At 42.0% G+C, this 18,358-nt stretch overlaps 1 protein-coding gene across 1 annotated transcript in view; it reads right to left on the bottom strand.

Annotated features, from left to right (window-relative positions):
• PSAP (prosaposin) overlaps nucleotides 1-17,781 on the bottom strand; it is a 33,587-nt gene extending 15,806 nt beyond the window's left edge. Inside the window, exons 1-2 of the mRNA XM_077125004.1 lie at nucleotides 17,649-17,781; nucleotides 2,056-2,189 (exon numbers count right to left, since the gene is read on the bottom strand). Of these exons, the coding sequence (XP_076981119.1) occupies nucleotides 2,056-2,189; nucleotides 17,649-17,688 (174 nt within the window). The 5' untranslated portion in view covers nucleotides 17,689-17,781. The remainder of the gene's footprint in view (nucleotides 1-2,055; nucleotides 2,190-17,648) is intronic.
• Between the last annotated feature and the right edge of the window lie 577 nt (nucleotides 17,782-18,358).

Here is an 18,358-nt window from a genome sequence, read left to right as displayed (position 1 = left end):
ATTGTGAAAACCTTGTACCTTGTGTCTGAAGCTCCTTTTATCTATAGTATGGACAGATGAGTAAAAATATGGATTAAAAATAAATAAATAATAGGGGAATAAATGTTAAAACAAATTGAGTAAATTGAAATAGTAGTGATCAATGAAAGGGAGGGGTAAGGGGTACAGTATGTAAAATCTTTTTTTTTTCTGTTTTCGTTTTATTTTTCTGTTGTCTTTATTTCTTTTTATGAATTGATGCAAATGTTCTAAGACATGATCATGATAATGAATATGCAACTATGTGATGATATTGTGAATTACTGATTATATATGTAGAATGGAATGAGCATATACTAAGAATGTTTGTGTTTCTTTCTTGTAATTTTTTAATTAATAAAAAATTTTAAAATTGAAAAAAAAAGCTAAAGTCCTCACTTACAACCCATTAAACTTGGAAAGAGGAAGCAGTATTAACAAGACTGAAATAAAACCTGAAAGTAAGCTTTGGTCACAGAGGGCAATATTGCAGTGAATAATTCACAATCCATTTCTTAAAAAAAACACGTTAATGAAATAAGTATTCTTAAGTACTGTCCTCTCACTGAAGGTATACTAGTGGCCACACTGGTAACTTTTAAAGCTTAGATGTGGCTTGGTCAAACATGACTGCACCACATGCTGCTCATCAAACTGAACAAATCCCAGAGGGAGCCAAGAATAACACCTGCATTCTGCTGGTGCAGTCAGCAAAATGTCCATGCCTCCCAAAGGCGTGGGGACACACGAAGAATGAATATTCAGTTTTTATCTTATTTCCCACAGTGTTAAAGATACTACGTTAAATCAATATGCTATATTTCATGGAGATGAGTGTCAGTGCTATCTTTCCCAGTTTGGTTAGAGCTCGAAATAAGAATTTAAGATAATGGCCTCTGAGCTTTAGGGTCTGAATCTAGGAGCAGGGAAGGAAAGGAAGAACAAATATCAAAAGGGGAGAAAGAATTTTAGAAATTTAGTGTGTTGGTTTGAAATCCCTGTCAATACTGTATGTTTGAAACTGTAATCAGATCATCTCCTTGGAGATGTGATTTAATCAAGAGTGGTTGTTAAACTGGATTAGCTGGAGGCATGTCTCCATCCATTTGGGTGGGTCATGATTAGTTTCTGAAGTCCTATAAAAGAGGAAACATTTTGGAGAATGAGAGATTCAGAGAGAGCAGAGCAGAACGACGTAGCCATGAGAAGCAGAGTCCACCAGCCAGCGACCTTTGGAGATGAAGAAGGAAAATGTCTCCCAGGGTGCTTCATGAAACAGGAAGCCAGGAGAAGAAGCTAGCAGATGACAACGTGTTCCCCATGTGCCCTTCCAGATGAGAGAGGAACCCTGACCGTGTTCACCCTGTGCCTTTCCAGATGAGAGAGAAACTCTGTGTTCGCCATGTGCCTTTTCACTTGAGAGAGAAACCCTGAACTTCATCTGTCTTCTTGAACCAAGGTATCTTTCCCTGGATGCCTTTGATCGGACATTTCTATAGACTTGCTTTAATAGGGACATTTTCTCGGCCTTAGAATTGTAAACGAGCCTCTTATTAAATTCCCCTTTTTAAAAGCTGTTCCATTTCTGGTATATTGCATTCTGGCAGCTAGCAAACTACAACACTTAGCATATACTTTTTGAGAGCCTGACGAAGGAAGGTGCTCTACCCAAGTGTACAACACTGGGAATGAACACTACAAACCTCCTGCATCCCTTATTAAGGGTGGGGAAGTGGAGGCTGCCATGGGGGCAGGAGTGTGACAACTTCAGCCTGTCTCTGCCTCCGAGAGGCTGGGTGACCTTGAATGAAAGGAATCTGAACCTCCCTGCACCTCCGCTTCCTTTGTGGTAAAATGTGTGCATGCATCAACAAGCCCTGTCTCCCTCGCGTGGTCACCATGAGGAGCAAACAAAATGCAGCAAGCGAAAGTGTTCTGAGTGGCAACAAGTTCCATAAGCTATAGAAGCAGTGGGTGCAGTACAAAGGGAACCCTGAGAACCACTGGGGCTCCAGAGCAGGACGGCCCGGCACTCACCACCGACGGCTTGTTCCAGACGTTCTGCAGGCAGTGCTTCACCGCCCCGCAGTCGGCCGCCGTCTTCACGTTCTGGCACCACACCGCGGAGCCTCGGGCGCACTCCCTGAGGCCAAGCACAGGGCTGGCCAGAGCTGCAACGAAGAGTAACATGATGAAGCAACTGTTTTCCAATTTACCCCAGGGCCACCTTCCTTATCTACCGAGGCTTCAGGGCATTTCAGACAGACTCTTTAGTCTGACCCCCTAACCCAACTGCTTGAAATATAAAACCTCAAGAACCTGCATTTTCATGTAAACCATGGAGCTGGAAGGGACTAAATTATACAGTACATTTTTTTCCTCTCAAACTGTATTGAAACAGCATCAGGCCTTTATATCCTTGTAATCCTAAAAAGTTTCCATGAAGAGATGAAAGGAATCAGTAGAAAAGACTGACAGACATCACTATAGAGATTTTAACTTCTGTAGAATGAAAAACAGCCAAAGTTTAAAAACATAATCTGTAGCAAAGACACCAAAAGATTCATATCCTTATTATATAGAACAATGATTCTTACGCTGCTCAAGTGCAAGAAGACTTTAAAAAATCTAATTCTGCTACACGAGTCTTTCCACACATGAACAAGCTGGCTAGCAGAAAAGACCACACAAGCAAATGCGTGTGACACAAACAGTAAGTGTGTCCAGGTAAAAGTAGTTTCATCTACCGAGGTAATTGAGGAAAGAAACCAGGCAGAAGCTGCCCATTCAAGAGCAATTAGGAAAAAGTAAAGACAAAAGGCTCAGCTAAAGCAAGAAGGCAAATTTTGACATTTAAACTAGCAAAGAAAAAAAGAAAAAAGTTTTAAAATTCCGAAACTGATAGTGACTAGTAGTATAAAGCTGACAGCTTTTTTTAAGAACTGAAAAGAAGCATTCTGTCTTCAAAAAGTAACTTCATTGTCATTTCCTAATTCCTAAAGGTTACTGTTCATCACTGACCAAATAAATCTTAGGGGGAAAAAAATTAGCATGGTGGGCAAGTCCCCACTTCAGAGTTAAAGATGCTGCAGTTATTCTGGCAGACCTATAAAGTTATCAGGAGTTCAAATCTAAACATTCCATGGACATGAGAAATTCATGCTAGGCAAGACATCCCATCCACCTCCAACCTAAACCAAACCTATAAAGGAGCATACTATAAAAGCATTCTAGGGATGCAAGGTACACAAGAGACTTGATTTCCTAAGATGAGTGAATGGACAAAGGACATTCTCAGGATCAGTGATGTGAGCCCAGGAGGCACTGCTGAGTGCCCTGTTGTCAAGAGGCTCGCATGCTTACTGACCTGACCTCCTGAGAGGGACAGGCTCAGGTACAGCGAACAGTGGCTCAGGGGGTTTTCTGGAACATGGATCCCTTTCCCAGAAAATGTATTTACACATAAAATTCTCACACCACTTCCAGGGCTCATGGACACCAAAACCCCCTCCAGGGACCCTAGGTGTGATTTTTAATTGCTTAGCTCTGGAGGCAAGGATACTTCTCCACAGGTGGATAAACAAGGGAGATGGACATGCCATTAGATTCCACTGCACAAGCCAAGGGCGGTGTACCGGCGATCAGACTCCAGCTCTTGGGCCCCCAAGAGCAAGACAGAACTTGCTTAGTTAATGGCAAACTAAGATGTACAGAGTGCAAATCACAGAAGCATGGGGCAGCAAAGGGAATGACAAGCTGCCTGAGGAAGCCAGAGGAGACTTTTACCAAATGAAATTCAAACTGGCACCTGAAAGATGGGAGCTGTGAATGTGGAAGAGGGTGGGGAGCTTCTGTAGTTCTCTTTGGCAAAGGTGAAAACTATCTTCCTTTCTCAGGAGAGGGATAAAGGGAAGCGGCAGAACCAGGCCACAAAGGTCCCAGGCTCATCTGGAAGGGTCTCTCCCACCACACTCAACCCGAAGTGGTGGATTATCCTGTGGGCAGTATCATAGGAACCATTAGTCCTGAGCGGGAACTTCTGAGGGGGGACAGGTCAAGCAAGTTCATGTCTGCGTCTTAAAAATACACCACTAGCGGCAATGTGGAAGATGAACTGAAAAGGACGTGGGAGATACAGATGACAGAGCACCTAACTAGATTAATTTTAAAAAGTTCAAGCAGAAAATAGTGGCAGTAAGCAATAAGAGAGGCACACAGAAAGATTCCCAAGGAACAAGATAGGAAAATGAAATTAACAGGGTTAAATGAGAAGTCTTTGGGGCCAAAAGAGATAACGAAACAGTAAGAGCCAATAGTACACGGATGGAAGTGTGGCCAGAATCTGCAGTGGCCCCATCCTGTGGAAGTGGATGGCAGGGCTCAGGCCACAGGAAGAAAGACAGGGCACAGCAGAGCGAGCAAGGCGAGGTAGGCTCATAAAGCCAGAGTCCCCAAGAGGACTGGAGGTGCTGAACGGAAGAGAATAGTTCAGAGAAATGCACGGTCATCGAACAGGCGGAGGACACCTTCCATCTGTCACACGGAAGCAGATTTGTTCTACGTGGTTCCAACCACAGACCTCAGGCCGATGGGTACAGGGAAGCAGACCTGTTTGCTTCCCAGTCAAGGTAAGGAACATATTTCACAACCAATTACAGGAATATAAAAAGGGAATGGCTTGGGGAAGGGGTGAGAAAGGCGGAGTGAATCCTTAGTAAGTACAGTCATTATTTGAGGTGATGAATAGAAAGCTTTGGTAATGAGTAATGGTGATGGTAGCACAACAGTGTGAATGTAATTAATACCACTGAATCATATTCCTGAAAAGAGGCCACGAGAGAAATATTATGTTGTAAATACGTTACTAAAACTTTAAACAAAAAAAAAAAAGAGAGGGTGGACGATTGCCACCGTACATGATGAACTCTCCTACAATGGAAGAACCAGGGAGAAACAAAATCCCCAACCCAAACAATTCTGTATCACAGGAATCCTTGGAGTGGTAAACTGGAGTAGAAGACCTCCACAAGGCTATATCTCAATTCCTGTAATAATGAAGTAAATGACATTTGCATTATTTACAAATAACCAAAATATAGGAATTACCCTGAACCATTTCTGATGAGTTATTTCTCAAAATATGCTCCCAGAAAATCTTTAATCTCTAGTCTCATCCTCCCACACCCTGCCCCCAAATACCAACTTCCTCTGCTCTGAGGCGCTACACTGTCTTCTAAGAACTTTAGAATGTTTGCCTTGTTCCCCAGAGAATTCTGATTAAAACATGTCACTAAGACACAAACACCTGGTGCCTGCCCATGCAAAAAAAAACAAAAGACACAAATGCCATGTAAAGCAAATCAAGCACATACCAATCCAAGAGCCTGGCACGAGACAAAATGCTGGTAGGCTGCAATTATAGAAATGATCCCTTCAGAGTCCCCTAAAATACTGCAGGAGAATGGCAAGTTTCTTGGGTTATACAGCTTCATTAAGGAAAGACAGGCCTCCTTTTTTTTTTTTTAAACTCAGAGGCGTCAATGGTATTTCCTTAGGAAAGGGGTGGATGCTCTGTTGCCTTTTTACTTCCCAGGCCTAGAAGTAAAAAAAAAGACATTCCCAAATCACTTCGCATGTAGGCCACTGTATTAAAAATAGGCTGCAATGGGATTTTACTGTATTGAGAATGACTGCAGACCTGGCATCTGCTGTGGCTTTGTGGTGGCTCTAGACTCAAAAAAAAAAAAAAAAAAAAAAAACTCAGTGAAGCAAGTGTGCAAGGTGAGTTTCCTAGAGCTGTGCTGTCGGGGTGCTCTCGTGATTTCCTGCAAGAAGGAACTAAACCTCGAGCTTAGAATGACATTTTCTATAGCAATTCACCCACCACCTAAATGGGTTTCAAAATGTGGTATAGTAAAAAGAAAATGTGATCTGACTCCAGTGCTGGTTCTGTAACTTTCTGTCTGAATGTCCTCAGGCAAATCATTTGTCCTGAGCTTATCTCTTCATCTGTAAAATGAAAAGGATGGCATTAATGTAGGTGGATTGGTGTGAAAATCAAGTTGACATAATACACAAACCCCTTAAGCTGCCAGAGTACTCAACCATTATGTCCTTACTGTTCCTCGCACTCTGGTATTTTAAATCTCAATTCCCTACCAAATCTGCTTTGAAATCAGAAGGCAGTGTTCAGACCCTAGCTCTACCACATCTAATCATATGACCTTGAGACCTCAGTCTTCTAACTTGCAAAATGGGCCTATACTAGAACCCACTCCAAGGGGTCTGTAACAATCAAAACTAAGATTTGTTAAGACACAAAGGGCAGTGCTAGCACACTGTAAAAGCTCAAGAAAGGTTATCTGTAGTAGGAACAACAGCAGGACGCTTCGATTCATTCTCTTTCCCAGCTCTAGAACTCGCTCATCAAGTTTGTTCTATTTGCTTACTCAGCAAACAATCTCTTCAAGTTCCTGGAGAGGAGTATTCCAACAACTTAAGTTGTCTGTTATCAAATTCAAGACCCAGGAGTTGAAAGTAAAGAACGAAGCAACACAGATCACTGTAATGAGCCCAGAGAGTGCACCGTGTAACTCCCGGTACTGAACAAGTGGTTCTCCATCAATGAGGATGAGGTACCCCATGAGCCACTAACAATGCAGGTGGAAGGGTCTCAGTGTTTCATGTAACTGGTGCTTTAGGCTGATCAATAGAACTCCAGTCTCAATAAAGCTGTCATTGCTCAAAACAGTTTCAGAACCGACCTTTTTTGGAAGAGCCACCCCAGAGCTGTATAACTTCAAAACCTCTCCTTTTCTGGTAAGATGAGGTGACAGTATAAAGCATGATTACTCCCTGAATGTGGGGGGTAGACAGCCCTAGACTGAAATTCCTGTTCCGCTGTTTAGTAGCTTCAAGACCCAGACAACTTATGCCACTATTATCTGTGAAACATTGGCAGTGATGGTGTCCATTTCTCAAAACTCCTGTGCGGAATAGGTGAGAAAGAAGAGAAAGCACTGGCACCTCTGGTAACAGATGGTGCCAATCAATGGAAGCACAACAATGTGAATGCAATTAACACCACTGAATTGTACACATGGAAAGTGGCTAAGATGAGAAAGGTTATGTTGTATATATGTTACACAATTTTAAAAAAAGGGCCTGGTACTTAGGAAGCCCTCTGTTAACTGTACAGCTAGTTGTCACTGGTGGGCCTGAGGGAGAGAACAAAGGGAGGTATTCACATTCTAGTTTTTATATTTTGGCATTATTAAATTTTTCTCCTTTGTTACCTTTGTGATAAAAAATTACACCTCACAACCTGTTTAGGGCTACAGTTACCATCAAATACGGCAGAGAATGCAAGTCATTCCCTTATATCCATTTTCCCCTTTTCCTATGGGACAGAACTACAAAATTTTAGTCAAGCACATGGCTGCCATAATTAAAGACTACATTTCCCAGTCTCCCTGGGAGCAGGTTCTGGCCACAAGACCATGTTCTGGTGCATGGGGTGTAAGTAAAGGCCGCAACACCTTTCTTTAAAGGCAGTCTAGAACTTTAACAGCCATCTTGGATGACAAAGAAAAGGGCCAGCTCTCAAGGATATAAATTACAAGCTGGGAGGAGCATGGGTTCCTGTGGAGCCAGCATACCAGGTCTGGACTATTTGGCTCCTGAATTTCCCATGATATAGAACACTTCTATCTAACTTAAGCCTCTGTTATTCTATGTCTCTGCTGTTTGCAGTCAAATCTAATCCTAAATATACCAGTATAATCAATATTAACCACAATAATCTCCAAACAGCAAGTCTTTACTAAGTCTCACTTTCATTGAGAATATTTAAAAGCCCACATACACAAGGAAATTAAAGACTTCAAAAGTTAACCTTAAAAAAACTCAAGAATGAAGGAAACAACCTTTATTATTATTTAGTCATACTGATGCATATTTTTCCTTTTGAATATTTTAGGTAACATATGCTAACTCTTCAAGTGTAGCTACCAAAAAAACAAAAGGTTAACAGAAAATGCATGCAAACTCCTAGCACGATCAGAGCAGGCATTCTCCAAGACAGTGGATCTGCTGCCTGGGTAATGCTTTGCTATGGCAACAGGAAAGTTGCTAGGAAACCAAGAGCTTAACCCCAGGAGGGCAGCATCCATCTCAGGTCCCCAGCACTTGGGCATTTCTCAGAGGAATTCATGCACTTAAAACACTCAAGAGCAGGAGATAATGCAAGGCACTCAACAATGACTACCCAAACAGCACATTCTATGACAAAGAGCACTTGTCTTTCCTTTTAAAAAATCCTTTTGGAAAACACTGGACATAAACTATCCATTTAACGTTTAGAATAGCACACAGAGGTAGCCTGCCTCGGTCTGGAGGGAGTAAGGTCTAAATATTTCTCTTATCACAAAAGAAATCAATGGCAATGTAGCTTTTAAGCTCTCTAGGCTGGCACCCTCATTACCTCTGGCACCAATAAACTGAACAAAGGTTCTTTTTTTCCAGCTTTTCCCCTCCCATGACAGCCTTGATTTTTCATTTTCCTCACAGGTCAGAGCATTCCAGGGCAAGAAACTATCTACATGGACAAGGCAAAAGAGTTCTCAGATCTGCTATTTTGTCCAGTGATGACTGAGAGTTTGGGGGGGAGCAAGAAGACTGTGACACAAATTTATATTTTGACTAGTGCATTTCCTAATATAACTTATGTGGACACCTTAATCGAACACCATAGTACTTAGAACCTTGTGTAGGGCATGAGATTTTGTAGGTTTGTCCAGAGTGATGCCCAGATAAATCCCAGAGCGATTTGAACAGTGAATAGAGAAGTATTTGCAGAGTCCCCTTGGCGGAATGGTGAGAAAGGGGGAAAATTCTACTTCCCCAAGTGGAGAATTCTTGATACTCTCACAAGCAGTGAGGACAGCCAAAGCAACAGTCCGAGCCTCCAATCTTGGGGGTTGTTCATATGAAACTTAATCCCGCAAAGGACAGGCTAAGCCTACTTAAAATTAGGTCTAAGAGGCACCCCCCCAGAGAACCTCTTCTGTTGCTCAGATGTGGCCTGTCTCTCTCGGCGGACACAGCAAGCAAACTCACTGCCCTAACCCTCTCTACATGGGAAATGACTCCCAGGGGTGTGGACCTTCCTGGCAACGTGGGACATAAATCCTAGAATGAGCTGGAACTCTCCATCAAGGGATTGAGAAAATCTTCTCAACCAAAATGGGGAAGAACAAAATGAGACAAAATAAAGTCTCAGTGACTGAGAAATTCCAAACAGAGCCAAGAGGTTATCCTGGAGGTTATTCTTATGCATTAAATACATATCACTTTGTTAGTCAAGATGTAATGGAGCGGCTGGAGGGAACTGCCTGAAAATGCGGAGCTGTGTTTGGGTGGCCATGTTTCTTGAAGATAATTGTATGATGATATGACTATCGCAGTGTGATTGTGTGGTTGTGAGAGCCTTGTGTCTGATGCTCCTTTTGTCTACCTTACCAATGGACAAGTAAAATATATGGATTAAAAATAAATAAATAATAGGAGGAACAAATGTTAAAATAAATTTAGTAGATTGAAATGCTGGTGATAGGTGAAGGGGAGGGGTAAGGGGCATGGTATGCATGAATATTTTTCTGTTTTCTTTTTATTTCTTTTTCTGAATTGATGCAAATGTTCTAAGAAATGATCATGATGATGAATATCCAACTATGTGATGATACTGTAAATTACTGATTATATATGTAGAATGGAATGATCATATGTTAAGAATGTTTGTGTTTCCCTGTCATAATTTTTTAATTTAAAAAATTAATAAATTAAAAAAAAAGACAACTGTGACACAATGTGAGCTTAATTAATTCAGGGAAGACAAATCTTAGTTGGTACATTCAAGAACATTCCAGTACAATAAAAACTCCTGCTAACAAAGCTTTTCTTCCAAAATGTCACGTATCAGGTGGTGATGAGTAATGAGCTTAAATCACCTTAGATAAGATTATGCCGCAACACCTGACCATGAAAGCCTGAACCCCTGGCAGGACTGCCCAGGTTCCAATCAGATGATCAGGCACAGGTAGTGGGGCAGAGGTGGTTCTAGCCAAGCAGTGACAGCTCTGAGAGGGAGCAGGTCTGCAGCCATGTCTCACTGCCAACCCAGGGACCAGGGAGTAAGCAGTTTCTCAGTCAAGCACAAGCTGGCAAGTCAGCGGTCTACAGCATTCCCAGCTAACTGGCCCTGTGGTCTGCAGACTTGTAGAGGACAATAATATGTTTTAAAAGATTTCAAGCAAACTCCACTAATAAAGAACGTGAGTATTCTCTAGTTGTTTCACATGATTTTTTTATGGACTAAGAAGCTTAAGATACATGCAAGAAAAAAAAAAGATGCATGCGAGTGTGTCTACTATAAATGTCACTTCTGGCTTACTTTAGTTCCATACTCTCAATGTATATAATATTTAATGCCTTCATCTGAAAAACCGAGATCTAATCAGCGCAAAGCCTGGGTCAGGGTAAATATTGGAACATTCCCAGCAGTGATTTAGTTGCTCTCACTCCAGAAGGCTGTTGTAAGGATTCAATCAATAAATATACGCATTTAGAACAGTGCCTGTACATCTAAGTGTCAGCTACTATGCCTACAGTTCCTTCAAATCACGAGTGGTTCTCAAAGTGTGGCCCAGAGAACCCCGAGGGTCCCAGAGATGTTTTCAGGAGGTCCATAAGGTCAGGATTATTTTCATAATACTAAGACATTAGTGGCCTTTTTCACCCACTCACTCTCAAATGTAGAGTGGAGTTTTCTGGAGGTATAGGATACATGACACCTAACAGATTGAATGCAGAAGCCACTGGGAATCTAGCTAGAGGCTAAAAGGATTGCAAAAATGTAAAATAAGCCATTCTTCACACCAAATATTTGTGTTTAGTAAAATAGATTAGTATTTTACTAATTAGTAAGACTAATCTATAAAAGCAAATGGTCCCACACCGCCTATTGCCTCTCACCTCTCTCACCTGTCTTTGCAAGAGTATCTGCATGTCCTCTTACATGTGTATCTAATACATTTTCTGCCTGCTTACACTAAAAAAAAAGAAAAAATTTTAAAAATTAAAATAAAATAAATATTCATGGTATATGTGTAACAGGTTTACCATTATTTTTTAAATGAATAATTACTTTCAAATTTTGTCAGTTTTAATTTACAACATGATAGATATCAATAGATCCAACCCACTTAAGCAAAAGCTCTTTGGGGTCTTCAATAAATTCAGCATATGGAGGTCTTGAGACCAAAAAGTTTGAGAATGACTGGTCTAAGCACTTAGGAACAATCAACTTTCGGAACCAAAAGGTGTGTACGGGGGGATGGGGACGGGACTTCCTCAAACTATAGCTGGTTCCCTTTCCATATTTACCTCAAATCAGTGCCAGGAGGGAAACCAAAGTTACGTTAGGCTCCCATCCCTACCACCCACAAAAAAATCCTCTGGTCCCTGTGACTTGGACACAAACTATTATAAAGGTCAACACTTCAATATCAGTACAAGAATGTTTACAGCAGCAATTTAACAGAAAAAAAAAGTAAAAACAATCTAAATGTCTATTAACAGAATAGAGAACAGGTATGATATAAACAGAATACTACACTGTAGTAAAAATGAAATAGAGCTACATATATCAACATGAATGAACCTCACTAACAAAAACAAACTAACCCAAGAATTTGTTAGTTTATTTACCAACAAATATATATACTGAAGAACATATACTGTATCTGTAAAATGTTTAAAGTATGTGTGTTAGTTAGATTCAGTTGTCAACTTGGCCAGGTGAGCATACCTAGTTTTGTTGCTGCGGACATAAGCCAATGGTCCGTGAACCTCATCTGTTGCTAATTAATCTGTAGCCGGCTAGGAGGCGTGTCTGCTGCAATGAATGACCTCTGACTTAACTGGCTGGTGCTTAAATGAGAGCGCAATGGAGCACAGCCTAAGCAGCTCAGCATTCCTCATCTCAGCACTCGCAGCTCAGCCCAGGCCTTTGGAGATGCAGAAAGAAGTCACCCCGGGGAAAGCTGTTGGAATCCAGGGGCCTGGAGAGAAGGCCAGCAGAGATCATCCTATGCCTTCCACATAAGAAAGAGCCTCAGTGGAAAGTTAGCTGCCTTTCCTCTGAAGAACTAACAAAATAAATCCCCTTTTATTAAAAGCCAATCCGTCTCTAGTGTGTTGCATTCCGGCAGCTAGCAAACTAGAACAGTATGCAACACAATACTATACATACTGCTAAAGGTCACCTTTAGATGTACAAAAGTATAAACGACCTTCAGGCGAACACTAAGCCCAGAAAGGCAGTTATCTAGAGAGGGAGGTTAGATTCTATTTATTAACCTGGATGTGATAAACATAGATGCTGATTATAATTGCTCTTCCACTTTGGTACGTGTCTAAAATGCTTCACAATTTAGAATGGAACAAGGAGCAAAACAGCCAGTGTAATAGGCTACCATCGTGTTGAAAAGAAAAAAGGAACAGGAAATCATAAACAGCAGTCACTTATTCTGTACCTCGGGAAGGCTCCTCAAAGAGCTGGGAACAGGCAGTCTCTGGGGGAAGTCTGAAGGATGGTAGTGGGAGACATTATTTTTCCTTCCCACACAATTATACTGATTTAATTTGCCAGGTACACCTATTCTACTGCACACTCGAAATAGTTCACCTCCATCTATGGATGGAGAAACCAGACTGAAGGGCTTAAACATTCTCTCAGGCCCCCAGTTAGAGACAACAGACCCTCAACCCGAGCAGTCAGGTTACCAGGAACCAGTCATGAGCTCTACTGGCTGCTCCAGTATCAGGACTGACCCAGTAGTTAAACCTAATTTGGTTGCCTAGAGTATAAACCCCCAACACCCTCCAAACTGCTGTCTGCCTAGCCCGGTTTAATCATCTGACCCAGTAATTACGTTCAGCATATATATTTACAGGACAATTTAATTTCATTTTGCTTATTAAGCTTATGACACTCTTTGAGATGAAAGACAACCAAGGTAAATCACAAAAATAAGTGCAGAGAAGAGTGGTTGTGCTATTGAGACAAGGACTCTGACGCACACAATAGTGGAACAGCAGCAAAACCTATACTGCTTACTGTCTACGCTCTTTCATATATCGTCCTATTATTACAGCCTCACATTAACCTGATAAGAACAATAATTAACCCCCTTTTACAGTGGTTAAAATGGGGAAATGTTATGTTGCATACATGTTACCACAAGAAAAGTTAAAAAAAAAAAAAAAAAAAAAAGCAGCCGCACAGTGTGCAGGTGGCTTGGTCTTGGCCTCAGAGCTTATCATCCCTCACCAGGGGCTTCCCCATCCTGCCTCTTCCCTCAGTCAGCTGTCTGGCCAAGACAGTTTTGCACTCTCAATTCACAAAAATCCACTCCACTCAAGCCAATACCCTTCCGATCTTACAGCAGCTATTCACAATGAGTAAAATGCAATCAAAGCACTTGCTAATTTGTTGACTGGTTTAAAAAAAAAAAAAAAAAAAAAAAGCCCGTTGTGAATTGCACTGTTTTCACCCAATAAAACTGGTTTACTACTGATAAACAGGGAATTTGTCCAAAATTCCTGGCAGGGGAAATCTGAGTTCTGGTTGATATTCAGGAGGCTAGACCATTAATTCATATCTGCCATCACAAAAAATAGTTGTGCTGGTTTGAAAGGAAGTATGCCCCCTAAGAAAAGCTATGTTTTAATATAAATCCCATTTCATAAAGGTAGAATAATCTCTATTCAATACTGTATGTTTGAAACTGTAATGAGATCATCTTCCTGGATGATGTGATTTAGTCAAGAATGGTTGTTAACCTGGATTAGGGGATGACATGTTTCCACCCATTTGAGTGGGCCTTGATTGGTTTACTGGAGTCCTATAAAAGAGGAAACATTTTGGAGAAAGAGATTCAGAGAGAGCAGAGAATGCTGCAGCACCATGAAGCACAGAGTCCATTGGAGATGAAGAAGGAAAACGCCTCCCGGGGAGCTTCACGAAACCAGAAGCCAGGAGAGAAAGCTAGCAGATGATGACGTACTCGCCATGTGCTCTTCCAGCCAAGAGAGAAGCCCTGACTGTGTTCGCCATGTGCCTTCTCACTTGAGAGAGAAACCCTGAACTTCATCGCCCTTCCTGAACCAAGGTATCTTTCCCTGGATGACTTTGATTGGACATTTCTATAGACTTGTTTTAATTGGGACATTTTCTCGGCCTTAGAACTGTAAACTAGCAACTCAAATTCCCCTTGTTAAAAGCCATTCCGTTTCTGGTATATTGCATTCCGGCAGCTAGCAAACTAGAACAATAGTCATCAAACTAATACAATCGAGCATTTCAGAGAACCTTTTGCCTCAGTGCCAGGCAAACACCATTTGGATGGTTAGACACTACACAAAAATCAGGAGTAAAGGCAGCTAAGCTTCAGTGAGCACTTACTACCTGCCAGGCACCATGCTATATGCGTTACATAAGTCATCTAATTATTACAGGACTCACCTTTTTCCACCAGAGGAACTCAAAGTATGCCCTTATTGTATGATTCCATTCATACAGAGTTCAAAAAGAGTCGGACCAATCTATGGTATTAACAGTTTAATAACTGTTAATAACTGCATTAACAAGCAGTTTCCTCTAAGTTAGACAGGGCAGCGCATGGGTCTTGGGTATTGGTAATGCAGACTCCTTGACCTTGGGTTGGGGACTTGTTATGTGGGTATATTCACAGTCATAATTGGTCAAGCTGTACACTTAAAATCTTGCATGTTTCTCGGTATATAAATTATAACTCACTGAGTTTTGTTTTTTTTTTTAATTAAGAGGTACATCTTGGTAGAAGGGGATGTGGAGAGTCAGCATTGCCAGGAGTCCTGGGTTCTACTCCTGGCTTCCCCACTAAATAGCCCGTCTTTTGGGAAAGTCACCTCTGGTGGAACCAGTGTCTTCATTCTTTAAGGCGATTGGATTAGGGTACGCAAGTGGTTCATTGGTAGAATGCATGCCTGCTGTGCAGAAAACCTGGGTTCGCTTCTCGGCCCATGCACCCCCAACAAAAAAAAAAAAAAGAGTTTGGATTAGGTACTTTCCAATTCTTTCCTTATATCATCATTTCACTTTCCTTTTTTTGGATGGTAAAAAATATATATAACTATACCACAAGGACATCATTACAAGAGGAAACAGTAAAGCTTCTCCAGATTCAAGATGAAGCTCCCCTGTACTACAGGAGCACTGTATAGAAATGGCAAGTTCTAAGGGCCTCCCAGGGAGCAGACACCATCGACCTTCAGTAAAAGAGAGGATCAATGTTATCAGGAATTTTTGGAATAACATTTCTAAAACACCACCCCATAGACCCAAAGCTGTCTAAGAAAACCCTATGTTATGATCAGCACCACCCTAGCACAATCCTATATACCAAAGACGGATCGTACATTTCCAAAGAAACAATTTAGTCCCTTTTTTGGCTGATTTGAGTGACTCAGAAATCTGAGTCTTGTGAAGAGTGACTCACTGCGAACATGAATTATTTGATACCATAAAATAAAAATTGTTCTGAATCAATATAGGGAATAGTATTAGATTACTGTACCCGACCATGGAATAACTATTATCAATTGCTAGACTATAAAACCAAAAGTCATCTTTATAAACGTATTACTTTCATACAGTCTACAAGGAAAGCAAATTAAAGAGCTCTGTTTAAGAGTCAAGAGCTTATCCTGGAGGTTATTCTTATGCATTAAGTAGATATCACCTTGTTATCCAAGATGTAATGGAGAGGCTGGAGGGAACTGCCTGAAAATGTAGAGCTGTGTTCCAGTAGCCATGTTTCTTGAGGATGATTGTATAATGACATAGCTTTCACAATGTGACTATGTGATTGTGAAAGCCTTGTGTCTGATGCTCCTTTCATCTACCTTGTCACCAGACGACTAGAAAAATAAATAATATGGGGAACAAATGTTAAAATAAATTTAGTTTGAAATGCTAGTGATCAATGAAAGGGAGGGGTAAGGGGTACAGTATGTAAAAATTTTTTTTCTGTTTTCGTTTTATTTTTCTGTTGGTTTTTTATTTTTTTCTGAATTGATGCTAATGTTCTGGGAAATGATCATGATGATGAATATGCAACTATGTGATGATATTGTGAATTGCTGAGTGTATGTGTTGGGAATGTTTGTTTCTTGTAATTTAAAAAAGAGCTCTGTTTAAAGAGGTCAAGACATCCTTGGGAGTTGTCGAAAGGTGACATAAGAAAAAAATGTATTTTAAATCTATTACACCTTTAATTAAGTTATCTTCTTACTTTTTTGGTTTATTATTCACACTGTCATCCACTTCCTGTTACTGTTCATTAAAATCCCAGCAGAGTTAGAATGGAAGCCAGCCTCTTAAGCTACACAGTTACTAAGAAATGGCTTAATTTGGTACTCAGAATTTGAGATTCCAGAAGCTAAATAAAATAAGGTTTTATTTTCTTCATGGGAGCTACAGATCAACAACCCAGAGGTCACCTCTGAAAACGCCCAGATTTAGGGTCCTCTCAGTAGAGAAATTATAATCTGGCTCTACAACTATGAAAGTACGGAATTTTGATAATTAGGTGGTATCACACTCCTTTCTCTTCTACCTGGATGATCTAAACGAGGTGAAAATGTGAAGGCAAGACTTAGAAGAATGAAGGAAGAGTCATGTGACCATACACAATTTGTAAATGAAGGGCAGGAGGGCAGAGGGCCTCTTCCAACCCCACGTAGGCTGCGCGGCTGGTTCCCAAGCATCATGACATTATCCTGCGGTTATTTCCACACCCATCCGCTCCATTTCAGGACAAATAGGTATAAGAACATTGTTCTGCACATCAACTTCTCATATACTTACGTATTCACGAAAATAAAGGCCACTGCTAAAACTGGGCAATGGTCTATGACTGTGAAAGGCACTTTAAAACAATGAGGAATCCACTGCAAAATAATCACGACCACAAAACCCTGTATCACCTTCAAGATGTAGGAACAGGAGTAAACATATATGCATAGGATAAAAATCAACACAGATTATGTATCTATGTGATTCCTAAAACTGTAATACCCTTAAAAATCTAGGGCACCTGAGGCCAAGGGCCAACGTTTTGACCTGCTAGACGGGTCTCCTGGCCACCTGGATCACGCGCGCCCAAAGGCACACGGCTGCGGGAGGCGTCACCTACCACACCGCCCAGCGGCTGGAAGGGCAGCCTGAGGGAAGGCCCTGGGACACTCCGGCCGCAAAGGCACCACCCCAGGCTCTGAGGGTGCCACCTTCCTAGGCCCACCCTCCTCGCCCAGTCGCCCCCACCCCAAGACCCGTGACTTCGACAGCGCTTTTCCAGCCTCCTCCGCCACTCCTTGCAGGGTCCGGCCGGCGGACGCGCCTGCGCACCTGCGCACCTCGCGAACCGGGGCCTGGAGACAGCCCGGAGGCCCCGAACAACCCGCTCAGGGACGGGTAAGCAGTAATGTGCGGACGACCCCTTCCCCAGACAGGGGGTCCCAGGTCTTACCCGCGCCTAAAAGGCTGGCCCAGAGGAAAAGGGTGAACATGTTGCAGCGAGGCTCCGCAGTCTGCAATGCAGAAAGTCAGCTGATCTTCCCCAATATAAACCTGCCCCTCCCCGAAGGCGCCAATTGCGCAGGCGCAAACTCCGCCCGGGCCGGGCCTACCGCGGTTTCTTCCGCAGCCTGAGTCAGCGCCGCGCAGGGCGCCTGCGCAATGGGGAGGGGAGAAGGAGGAGGGGAAGAAAGGGGAGGGGAAAATGAAGGGAGGGGAAGATGAAGGGCGTGGAGGGCGGGGCTGTTGCTTGAATGTCAGGGATTTTATGTATGTATCAAGTATCTTTTAAGCCTCACGTGTTTTGCTGTGAGGTAGGTATTTTTACAGATAAAATGAGAACTGAGACGCCAAAAGGTTGGTGACATGTCCAGGGTCTCACGGTCGGGTTTCAATCTCGTGACTTGACCCACGCGTCACCTAAATCATTTAGTATTTGCCTGCCTGCGGTCAGCGTGTAGCTGTACTCTGTGCCCTGTGTTTTCCTCCTAACACTCCTTTGTACCTGTGACCCACTGACAGGGTTTACAGCCCCTCCCAAGGTTCTACCATGGCTTGCTCTTGAAGTTGAAGGGATGAAGGAAACATGGGAAAGAACAGGTAGTGCCTCAGCCGTTGCTCAAGGGGGCAAGAAGTGAAACCTGAATTTGAGAAACCTGATAA

The sequence above is a fragment of the Tamandua tetradactyla genome, chromosome 13, assembly GCF_023851605.1.
Source record: "Tamandua tetradactyla isolate mTamTet1 chromosome 13, mTamTet1.pri, whole genome shotgun sequence".
NCBI classification, from domain to species: domain Eukaryota; kingdom Metazoa; phylum Chordata; class Mammalia; order Pilosa; family Myrmecophagidae; genus Tamandua; species Tamandua tetradactyla.
The sequence above is the reverse complement of the archived record's forward strand: the minus strand, read 5'-3'. Positions and strand labels throughout refer to the sequence as shown.